Source organism: Meriones unguiculatus, chromosome 11 (assembly GCF_030254825.1).
Source record: "Meriones unguiculatus strain TT.TT164.6M chromosome 11, Bangor_MerUng_6.1, whole genome shotgun sequence".
Classification (NCBI taxonomy): Eukaryota; Metazoa; Chordata; class Mammalia; order Rodentia; family Muridae; genus Meriones; species Meriones unguiculatus.
Window position 1 is genome coordinate 85847087 of NC_083359.1, and position 12019 is coordinate 85859105.

Consider the following 12019-nt stretch of genomic DNA (forward strand, 5'->3'; position numbering starts at 1 on the left):
AGTGAGAAAGAGGGTTGGGATGCCAGGAGATGAGAGGTCGGTGGGCAGCTGAGGGGTCTTTCTTGGAGTTTCTGAGCAGAGAGGAGCAACTGGAACAGGACCCTCTCTGTGAAGTGATTCTCTGGGGAGTTTCCTTGATTTCCATGTTCCTTGCATATTCCTAGAATTCCACCTTAAAACAAGCTGGACTCAAGCAAAGCCAATTTCTCAGCGTGGAAACGCTTTTGCTTGAGCAATGACACACTGCAGCTGGATCCAGTTCTCCCACATCTGGGAGCCATATGTCAGCCGCAGCCATATAAAAGCCAGCCCAGCAAACTCAGGGTGACATTTTCTGCCAGGGGCAGGGCAGTATGGACCTCACTCTTCTGTTGGTGTTTCTGCCACTGGTGACCACAGCCTGGGGCCAGTATGGTGACTACGGGTACCCGTACCAGCACTACCAGGACTACGGTGACGATGGCTGGGTGAACCTAAACCGCCAAGGCTTCAGCTACCAGTGCCCTCACGGGCAAGTGATTGTAGCTGTGCGGAGCATCTTTAGCAAGAAGGAAGGCTCTGACAGACAGTGGAACTATGCCTGCATGCCCACCCCCCAAAGCCTTGGGGAGCCCACGGAATGCTGGTGGGAGGAGATCAACAGGGCTGGCATGGAATGGTAAGGGGCAGCCAGGGCGCGTGGGATGGGGGCATCCGGGCATGTACTCTAGGGGGAAGTTTGGTCCTCGAGGAATAGCACTGGGCACATCCTAAACTTGCTACCGAGTGCCCTGGAGTGCAGGGCTGCTGTGCTACAGATGACCTCATAAGGTGAAAAGCAAGGACAGAATATGTCCACGGAAAATAGACCTCTCTGGTTCTATCCCTTCAAGGGCCATTGCTGGGCTGTGTGCGGACTGCAGGCTGGATGTGTGTCTGCAGAACGTTTAGCAAACTACAAAAGTTGAAAATTCTTGAGGAACTTACAGTAAGTGAGCATCGGAATACCATTTCCGTTTTGTAATGATTCACTGTTTTCCAAAATTACAACTCTGGGACAGTTGGAAGAAAATAAACAGTTAGGTCCTTGGCACCAATAGCCTGAGAAATGTTGATTTAGAGTATGCGACTGGGTAGGAAAGGCTAGGAAACAGAAGCAAACAGAGTGAAATTAAGTAGCTCTCTGCTGTTCTGGTGAAATAAGCTCTGTCAATTTTTACTACTTTCTCTGTGTGTTTTCAATCTCATTCTCCTTCTCCTTCTCCCTCTTCATATCCCTTTTTCTTCCTCTCCTCTCTCTTGAATTTAAAGTAGCCTCTGTTGCCAGGTTATAGTTTACCAAAGGTTTTTAGAGGTTCTGTCCTGCCCTGGTATTTGGTCAGAAGCCCATCTCAAGAGCCAGGGATGGCTAGGCCAGTCATTCACAGCTCTCTGAATGGAGCCCTGGTTTCAGGGCTCGGGGCAAGGATAAAGGCTGACCCTAGGAGAAGCAGTCTGCGGGAGGAGGCATTCCAGCCAGAAGGCTGCCAGGTATGCTATCTGCTGGGCAAGACAGCTGTGGGGGGGGCTCCTGCTGGGAGGTGATGGAGTGAGAGGCTGAAAGCTGTTAACTTAAAATGTCAGTCAGTGGTGCCACTCCCAGCCATCCAGGAGAAAATGGCAGAGAGGAGTGAAGCAGCTGAACAGAAGGGGGCATGAATAAGAGAAGAGCAGGCCTTATTCTGGGAGAACTGCCCTGAGCGCACATCACCCCAAGCACTCTACACAATTATCTCATTTAAGGTGTAAAACAAGTCTATAAATCATGCTGCAGGTAGGCAAACTGTGGTCTGGAGATAAGCTGGTTTTCCTCAGCTAGGAAGACAAGCACTGGATCCATAAAGTCTCAGCTTAAAAAACAAACAAACAAACAACACCTCAAAACCACATAGAGTGAGCCCACTCTTGTCAGCAGAGCCAGGGTCCCAGAACTCAGTCTAGTTTGCCATCCTGGGAGAAGATGGTATCTAAACTCAGCGGAAGCCCAGGCCAGGTGGGTGTCAGTTTGATTAGCACTCCTGAGGAGAGGGCCTGCCCGCCTGTGGAGACAGCAAATCACACGAGCAGGTGCAGACTGAGGAACTGCAGAGGCCTTCATCCTCCCCCCTCTCTGTCTCTGGGTTCAATGACCCAGACCCCCTTCAGACACATCGATGACTCAGAGAGCAAGCTTGTCTCCAGGACAGACCCCACTGTGTCCCAGCAGACAGGCTAATTGCCTGGCTTCGGGGGTGGAAATGACCTAGTTGCAACTGTCTGCCCAGTCCACCCCCCAACTCCAGGGGACCCTCCTTCTAACCCGCTTGTTAGAACCAGGTCGAACAGCACTCAGTGAAGATTGCTCATCTCCTATGGGAAGAGCCTTGGGCTGGGTCAGAAGCTGCATTTTTGGTTCTGATGCTAATGACAAAATGTGGTGTGACCTTAGGCCAGGCTTCAGCTGTCTCTCTGCTGCCTTCTTCGGAGGATGAACCCTCAGACTTTGCACTCTCTACAGGCTCCACAAAGCAGCTGCTCCCTTCAGAGTTGCTTGCATTCTCTTGAAATAAAACTTGTGTTCACCCAGCTAAGGAAAGAAGCCAAAGGCTGTTGAGTTTCAAACATGCCTGTTTGCCTCCTCTGGTTGCCATGAACTCTCAAAGTATGTGAAGAGGGGAAGAAAGAAAGAAAGAAAGAAAGAAAGAAAGAAAGAAAGAAAGAAAGAAAGAAAGAAAGAAAGAAAGAAAGAAAGAAAGAAAGAAAGAGAGAGACAGAGAGAGGAAGGAAGGAAGGAAGGAAGGAAAAAAGGAAAAAAGGAAGGAAGGAAGGAAGGAAGGAAGGAAGGAAGGAAGGAAGGAAGGAAGGAAGGAAGGAAAAGTGATTGTTGGGGGGAGTTGGCCCAAGGGAGATTAGTGTGAAATTGACTGGTGAGATATCTTTCTCCTCTCCCCTCACCTTCCTCTGCATTTTTGATGTACAGAATCTAATATCTTTGCTGCGCTCCTTCCACCCTCCATTGTCTCCTTCTCCGCATCTCTCCCAATCCCAGGCTAGAAAGTCATGGACATGCAAACATCTTTTTTACCACAGGACCCAGCTGCCCCAGAGCTGGTACCAATTACTCCCCAGGCATTTTTCTCCTAGGCAATTATGATTTTGTGTTTAGACTCCAGTCTCAGTGAAAAATCTGGAAGGAAAGAAATTGTTCACAGGCTGGGGAGGAATTACATCTCCCCAGACTGGCTGCAGGCTTTTCATCTGCTCTGGGGAAGAGTTCTCGATGAGTTTTCTGAAATTCGGCTGTCTTGTGTAAGTAAATTAGCTTTCAGGTTTGTTTTAGGAGGTGGGAGGGACAAACATAAGATTGACCATACATAGGATCTGCTGAAGAAAACTTGCTAATGAGTGCTATTACTCATTGTGTCTGTGCTGAAAACCATGGTTTTGAATAAAGCATCCTAAAGCTGGGTGCCTGTTTCCACCACTGATACCTCCAGGAGGCCTTAACTGGTCCCTCATGAGTCTGTGTGCCTCCCCGGAGGCAGGACTTCGGTGTTCTCAGGGGATTCCTCTCACTGTGATTAGCGAATACTGTGGGACACACAAGTCTTGTGAGGAGCTAGATGAAATTTCAAGTTGTAGTGAGTCTGAACTGCCTTATGGTGGAAGGTTCTCTGAGCTAGGACTCTTCATGCCTCCCAGCTGTACTGTCTCTTATCTCTATAGTTTTCTTTAATTCCACCCTGAAGTTGTGGGGGATGGGAGAGAAAGAATAAATGAGAGAAGAGAGGAGAAAAAGCATGATGCTTATAAGAGAAGAAGAAGAGAATTCTAAAATAAATCCACACCTAAGACAAACATTTGGCACGTTAAGGTCTTGTTTGGGGGCAGTCAATAAGGATTTAGTAAATGCGGAATTTGACGAAATGTGTATTGGGCTAACCGGGTTTTTGTGACGTCTGTATTTGGAGGTAGAATGTTCTATATATTTGTACCATTTCTACTCCTTGTACTTCAGAGAATCTGCAAAGACATTTTAAATCATCTATTTTTATTAGAGCTGAATTTTTATAATTGATTAATGACAACTCACATAACTGGAAGGAGAAGAAAGGACAACTATTCCACAGAGCTATGTCGTCATCAATGTAAGTCTAAAACTAGACATGCTGCCCAGGAGCTTTGTTTTCCACGATCTGCTATGTGCTGGGCGGTGCAGACCAGTGTCCCAATTTGTAGTTCTTAGTATTTCAAAGGGCACAGTGCTCACTTCTTTTAAATCCATGTCTTTCCTCCTCTCTACCCTCAACTTGCTGTTTTCTGAATAGACTTACTGCTAGATCTGTGATTCCTTATTATTTGTATCTCTCATTTCATATAAGCTTTGTGAACTTTGTCTCGTTCACCACTGCATGGCCAGTTCCTAGAATAATGCTAGCACACAACCAGCCCACAATACATACATACAGAAAAGCCAAATCAGTCTAATTGTGCTTGAGGCAGTCCAAAGCCCAACCAGTATCTCTGTTACTGTCAAGGAAGATGTTCCCACAGGGAAAACCGTTTTGCTTATGTCTTTGATTTCTGTTATTTCCATATTTACAAGACAGAGTCCAACATTTCATTTTGGCTTACTGTATCCACAACATGCTTGGTGGCCTTTTAAGCTTCCCTAAGAATCTCTGAAACATGTACAGAGCATGGCTGACTCACATCGTAACCACAAGACGAACTCATTATTAGATTTACATTCTCCTATGATTTTAACATTTCCGTAAACTAAAATATTTCATAGTAAACTCTTTGTTTCAAAAGGCATAAGGACTAAATGTTGAATAATATCTTGGCTTGATCCTACACCGATAAAAGGACATTAATAGGAAAACTGGTAAAATCACAATAATTTCTAGAATTTAGGGTTCTGCTAACAAGCTGGGTGAGGGCAGACATGAGTCATTTTTTAATCTACAATGATTTCAAAGTGAAAAGTTGAAAAATGAGAATTCGGGCCGGTTAAATGTATGATGGCAAATTCAAAGACAAACACAATGTAACAGTATCCAAGATTTCCAAGCCTGGGAGGAGGCTTGCAGAGAATGTAGCCCAGTCTTCTTCCAACCTAAGTTAGGAATGAAAGCCACGAGAGTCAAGCACCTGGAAAGTCAACAAATCATCAGAGTAAGTAAAAGTTGGATGACCCATGCCCTAATTCATGCGGCACTTTGGTGCTTATAGCTTTTGCCATTTATATGTTCATTTGCCCATTCAGTGGCTGTTATTAAAGACTTTGCTAGACTGTGAGAATGTGAAGATTAATAACACAAATCTATGCCCTTGCGTTACTCACAGGCTAATGGTGTTTGATCTCCACAAAAGTACTGCGAGGAAGTTATTTAGTATCCTTGTTTTCCTAATGAGGGACCACAGTTCTAGGCATTAAGAGATGCCGGCTGTTGGCCAGGGACTGAGAAGCAGTCAAGCCCTGCATCCCAGCGCCACAGATGGGTCTGAAATTTCCATGTTATTTTTTTCTTAGATAAAACTACATTGAGCGCTGAGCTAAAAATAACAATCAATTCCATATAAGAATAACTTCTGAAGACAACAAGGTGGAGGGTGGAGCACAGGGTTGTAGCAGATCTAGGATTCTTGCCAGCTTCCGATCTAGGTCACTCTAAGTGCTGGGAATCAATTGTCTGGGGGAACTTGATACTTCTTCTTTCTTTTTCTTAAGAGGGTTGGATGGCAAAATTCACTTTTCTCGGCGTGAGATTTGCCTCCGTCTGGGTACTTGATGATGTCAGCTTCTCAGTCAATAAACGTCTTCCAGGGAGCCAAAAACCTTAGGATGCGCGTGTGAGTAGGTGTGCAAGGGCGTGCGTGCGTGCGTGCGTGCGTGCAGTCCTTCCCCTCTCAGGTCCTCCGTTTCTGCATCAACAGAAACGTGTCCTGTAAGTTATCATAAAAAGGTTAAATGATGTCAGGCATTGAGGCACTCATCTTCAGTCCCAGTGCTCGGGAGGGAGGGGCAGGCAGATCTCTGTGAGTCTGAGGACAGCCTGGTCAACAGAGTGAGTTTAAGGACAACCAGGGCTGTTCCACAGGAGAGCCCTGTCTTGAAAAACAAAAACAACCAACCAAACAGAAATTTTAAAACGTATGTGTGTGTGTGTGTTACATCTAACGTCTCCAAAATCGCATTGCACCTATAAAGCAAGGAAGGTAATGCTAGCTATTTTAGCCCACTTCACAGAACTGCTTTGATGATTAAAATAACTAACACAGGTTCCGTGTTAGTGCAACGCCTGGCCCATGTGACTCCTTCTGAAGGGTCATTCCTGATTACTATTAGGAACACTCAGTGAACACAGAGGCTCACACTCAGCTGGTAAATCACAAAACTGGAGTGACAGGACATGTGGCCTTCTGGAGCATATGATTCAGTTAGATCTGTAAATATTAAATGTACGCTATTAAGCATCTTGGCTATTTGTCACAATTTAATAGGTATTAGGGGGGCATTAGGCCAATAGGTTAAAAAGTATTTTAATAACCGATAATCATGAGCCCCCACCATTAAGCCTGCTTTACTGTGCTTGCATAGTCTGAAACTTTCAGGATTTAAAGATTCCTCACAAAAGAAGCTGGGTCCCCTCAGAGGCCCTTTGAGTAGTCTCTGCTGACTGCTTTTTACAGTAGGTCTTTCTGCCTAACAGGACTCCCTAGCAGACAGATAGTCTAGCAGGCCTAAAGCCTGGAGTCAGGTGGCAGAACTCCTACCCAGGAACAGCAGGAAGACAGCAGACTGCATATAGCCGGACGTTATTTTAAAAGACCATCTATGCCCCCATTGTTATAGCAGGAAGAAAAGTGGTATGGTATTTATCTTCAAAAGCTTGCACTGACACACTGCTGGCAGCTGGGTGAAGACTGTTTGAAATGAAATGCGTGATGGTTGCATCAATACATCACAAGGAAGGAAGACATCAATCTGAATTAGAAGTGTAAAACTTAGAGGCCGGAAACTCCTGTTCCCCTCTGGTAATCTACTCCCAGAGGCTTTTGCATTGTCTTGTTGGAGGAGCTCAGCATTAACCATTCCTCCTGGATGCACCAAAGATTATAGGTTTAAAAAAATGCAGAAATTAAAAGTTTTTTTATTAGATTAAACAGCCTTCTCCTCCATCTAGGTTTATATCCCTACCTCATCATTACTTTACCAGGGCGCTACCTTGCTGTCCCTACCCAGTCTCCCACTTCTCTGCTCTTCTGTCATGGTCCTGCTCCACTCTGCTTCTCTCTAAAAATGTCTCCACCATCAGAGTATCTGCTTGTCAATACCAGTACCCCAAGAAGAAGACCAGGCTGAGCACCGAGCAGGCTTTAATAAACACTTGTTGAAAGATGTAATGGAGACTCTAACGTTCTGTGGATTTGTGTTTTCAGTGGCTAATGATAACCAAGGAATTATTCCAGGAAAAAAACAGAATTAAAAGCTAAAGCTTGCTTCTATGTTACAGTTACTCACTCTGGGGAATGGAACGAAGTTTGGGAGAGTTGAGAAGGCTGTGGTCACATGGTTCCCACAGGGCAGGGACACAGACAGGGCAGCCTCTGGTGTAGAATACGGGCGAAACTTCTCTTACTCTCCCTGAAGCACGGGGCTAGAGACAGGCCACAGCTCGAAACACTACACGTGTGTTTGTGAAGTGGTCCAAGACCAGCACAGATAGATCATCCAACTTAAAGAGGTTTTGTTTTATTTCGCCGAGAAGCTGGACTTTCTACACATTTGAACCCGGGGCTAGCAGAGGTCAGAGGAGAAGTAAAACTTCACAGAACACTTAAAAAGCAAAAGAAAGGAAAGAAAACCCCACCTGAACTCCCCTCCCCAACCCCCATCCCACACCGCCCACCTCCCACCTCGATTTGTTCTTCCTGTCTGCTCATCCCAGACTCGACGAAGCTCACACACAAGGGAAAGTCCAGCCAAGGTACTGACGGGAGTAGATGGACAACGTCACTGCTGTTTGTTTGCTTGCTTGCTTGCCTGCTTGTTTTGTGCTATCTTGAAGGGAAGCCTGCAAGAACGTTTTGGTATAAAACAAGTCCTGGTTAGTTACTAGCTTGGCCGTTCTTGTTCAGGTATCATTTCACTGAGTCCTCACAGCGCTGTAAATGAGGGCTCATAGAGCATGGTCAGGGCAAGGTGGGGACGAGACTTCTTGCCTGCAGGTTCCTAAGGATGAAATCTTTTTCCCATGCCCTGTTCTTTCTGTTTTGCCATTTCAGACATAGGGGAAATTTTCTGTCTTTGCCACTACTGTGATGGGCTGGAGATAAATCATTTCCGGAAAGGTCACTTTCTTCAGAACACATCTGCAAATATTGTTGTCATGGGAAGAGCAATAGCCTCATGGCTTCTCTCCCAGAAATCCCCCAGTCTCAGGTAGAATGACTGATACTGCTCTCGTTTTTGAAGCTGAAACTGAATCTCAAAGAGATAGTGAAAAAGAACGGGAGGGATCTCTGAAGCAGGGCACCATGCTGTGCCAAGGAAATGTTTCCTTGGAGTCTGCTAAGGCCTCAGGATCATGCCACAGCTTATCAGACAACTCAAAGCCTGTGCTGAAGTGCACCAGGGCCTTGCCGTGGTGTCGTAGCATTGTTTTCATTCTCTGGTTGAGTTGGAGTATGTCGAACATTACAGAGCCTTCCAGCTCCCTCCCTCTGCCTCTTCAGTGGCCTTCCCCTCTTCTCACCTGCCTTGTGCCTGGGCCAGCCATGTTGAGGCTAAGTCCAACGTTCACACGAGCTTTGTTGTAGCCAAAGCTGTTGAAGAGGTGGCTGAGAGTGCGAACAGCGCACGAGAGAACTGCATGAAGTGGTATCCATTGTGCACCTTCCTCCTCCGACGGGGCTGCTCCTGAGGCAGAAGGTAGAAAACGGGCAAATGAACCATTGCTTCAGTTTCCATAGGAACTACTTAGGAGGACTTCCAGAGCCTCTCAAAGACCCACATGATAGGCCCTTAAAAGGTAAGTCTGCCTCTGATACCAGGAGAGAGCTGGTCAGCCATTTGCTCATTACATTCTATCAAGCATTTACTGGACGAGCCTCAGGCACTATGAGGAAGACAAAATAAAGATTAAATGAGCGTTTCCCACAAAGACTGTACTATCTAGTTGGGGTGATAAGAGATAATAGAGCCTCTAACAGAGTGGCTGAGGCATCCAATCTCAGTGAGCTTCATCCTAGCGGCACAGCGGCTCAGAGCGTGTGTGTGATGCTTCACCAAGGGAGGCGACCCTCACAAAGCAGACTCCTACTTGCTGTGTAGCCGACACTAAAATATCACAATAGTAAGTGATTTATAAAGCATTAAAACACCGGTGTCCTCAGAATTTTCTGTGCACTGCCTTATTCTTCAGGGGAATACAAGTATATGCTATTGTTACGCTCCAAGGAGAAAACCTAGGTCATCAGATGGCATGATAACCGCTCTAGATGACTCAGCGGACAGTGGGGCACCACTCCAGAGCATCATAGCCTGTGATGGCAATCCCTTGGTCATGTCTGTCTCCCCAGTGTGAATACATACCCTTACCAATGTCCAGTTCTGGAAGGAACAGGTCCACACCACCCAACTCCAACAGGCTCACACTATTAAAATATGAAGGCCATATCGCTGAAGCTGGGAGGAGCAAAAATATTTGGTTGCCTGTCTCCCGATGATCTGGGGCTGGGAAGACACGGGGTGTTAGTACCCTTCACAGGGAAGCATTCTCTGAGGTGGCATGTGAAAAGCGAGAGCACTCTTCTCACAAGAGCCATGAGGCTGGCTGTCCAGCACAGAGCCAGAGGAGAAGTTGTGGAACTTGGAGTGCCTTCAGAACTGGGCCTCCACGAGATGGGTCAGCAGGCCTTCTGACATTCATTTTACTTCAGGGAACTTACCACCGTGGGAACTCTTTTCCTTGTAGGGATCTGAGTACACGCAACACAAGGGTGGAAGAGGACTAGGGGGATAAAAACAAAGATGGGCAGTAAAAAGTTCTGATTTGGAAGGTGGTTGCTTCGTGATGGCAAAACAGGAAATTACACAGAGCACCAGTGGGACCTGCCTTCTTCCTGAGAAAAACCTTAGGGTTTGCCTATGATTCTTAGAGCTTATACTGGTTTCTTCACACCCACACTCATATGGAGTTGAGATAAAGAGACCCACCCAGGAGTCACACAAGAAAATTTACCTCATGTTATGACAGCAGTAGTCCATGTCAAATGGTGTAAGCCCAAAGAGGCAATACTCTCGAGGTTAAAAAAAACAAAACAAAAAAACCCTAAATAATCAAAAGCCATCAGTCTCGATTTATATATTGGATTTCATTTCTGATCTTCCAGAACCAAGTTTTCCACACTAAACTTCTTACTGCTCTTGAGAACATGATCGAGGTAGCACCCAGCCCACCTATTAATTCCTTTCTCATCTTAGGGTGCAGTGGTTGAGAATTGGGATTGAGTTGTAAAGTATGAGCTGTTGATGGATGAGTGGATAAAAATGTGTATTTAATGTACATATGAATGGATATACACATAAATGATAAATGAGTGAAAAGGAAAGATGTATGAGTTAATTTCCATCAATGGGGGAAAAAAAGAAAATGTCACTTTGATGCAGGGTGACAGTTTAGCAAGGTCTCCCCCAGTAGATAGCACAGGGAACCCCCCTTTCATGTTTTCTGGGAACTTAGCTTTCTTTGGAAAATATGCTTAATCTAGCAGCCTTCAGACTATGCACCATCAGTCACTGACTGCTGTTTCACATGAGAGGAGGCAGGCTGATGACCCAGGTGCCCAGGAGACCGAAGGATACAGAAGTAGCTGAAGCTCTGATTTAAAGGGGCTTGTACTGTGGTTGGAATATGTTCTCTAAAGTTCATATGTTATGAACTTAATCCTTGAATAAGTGTGTGGATGACAATTGGACATGTGTCCTCTGAAAAACAATAGGAAACAGCTAAGGGCCCTCAGGATGAAATTAGTTGCCCTGTAAGCAGGGAAAGAAAGACCCAAACAGGGCTGCCGCTCTGTCTTGACCTGTGATGCCCTTCACCATGTCATGATGCAGTCTTGGTCATGTCTGTCTCCACAGTGTGAATAGGGCCTCACCAGATGCCAGCACAACACTCTAAGACTTCCCCACTCTCAGAACCACAAGCTAACCAAGCTCCTACATCCTCCTGCTGTTCAACTATAACAACTGAAAGCAGCCTGGGGAAACTTAGGGAAGATCACGGTCTACGTGAAGAAAACAGTCATCAAGCCAGCAGAAAGTACCAAACCTTCGGGCAGTGTGTGATTAGGGGAAAGAAGAAATACTGTAGATGAAACAGAGAGAGGTTCTTCGTTTAGGGAGATGTCTGAGAGGTGAAAGGGGCCAAGACTAGCAACGTTGGTAGAATGAAAGTGACTCTTCCTTCTCAACTAAGGACTCACCATACTGAAAGAATCCAGACTGATAGGACAGGAAAGGGTCCCTGGGAATTTGAGTTCAATTGGTCTGTGGATTTTCTATGGGGAGTTTTGCCATGTCCCTGGTTCATCTGTAGGTTCTAGGAGTGGAGCTCAGAGACCCACCTAGAGGGTGGCACAAAGGTTCCCGGTTATGCAGAGAACACCGACTATGAGCCTAGACTTCTCAGCAGATTCCTCCGAACAGCCCTGCATCTCTATATTTTGTGTGCTGTGTAGGGGGATAGTGAAATGTTTATTTGAAGTTCAACAGTTCGTCATAGTTCTTTGTCCAGCTTTCTAGCTTAAGTTCAAGTAAAATAATTTACACCATCCTCGACTGTAAAAATTCATAAACATCTTTTCTTCTAACCATGTATTTATGGAGAGTCATTAGGAGCAAGGTCTCCCAAATTTACTTTCATTGAAAGTTGTTGAGTCATTTGAACTTTTATAGTGTGAGTGTCATTTCTACAATATATCTATTCCTTGCACCGACTTGAATGACTTG

At 45.6% G+C, this 12019-nt stretch overlaps 1 protein-coding gene across 1 annotated transcript in view; it reads left to right on the top strand.

The window, feature by feature from the left end:
• The first annotated feature begins 294 nt into the window (after positions 1-294).
• Positions 295-12019, top strand: part of Dpt (dermatopontin) — a 28074-nt gene continuing 16349 nt past the window's right edge. Inside the window, exon 1 of the mRNA XM_021639416.2 lies at positions 295-658. Coding sequence (XP_021495091.1) covers positions 354-658 — 305 coding nt within the window. The 5' untranslated portion in view covers positions 295-353. The remainder of the gene's footprint in view (positions 659-12019) is intronic.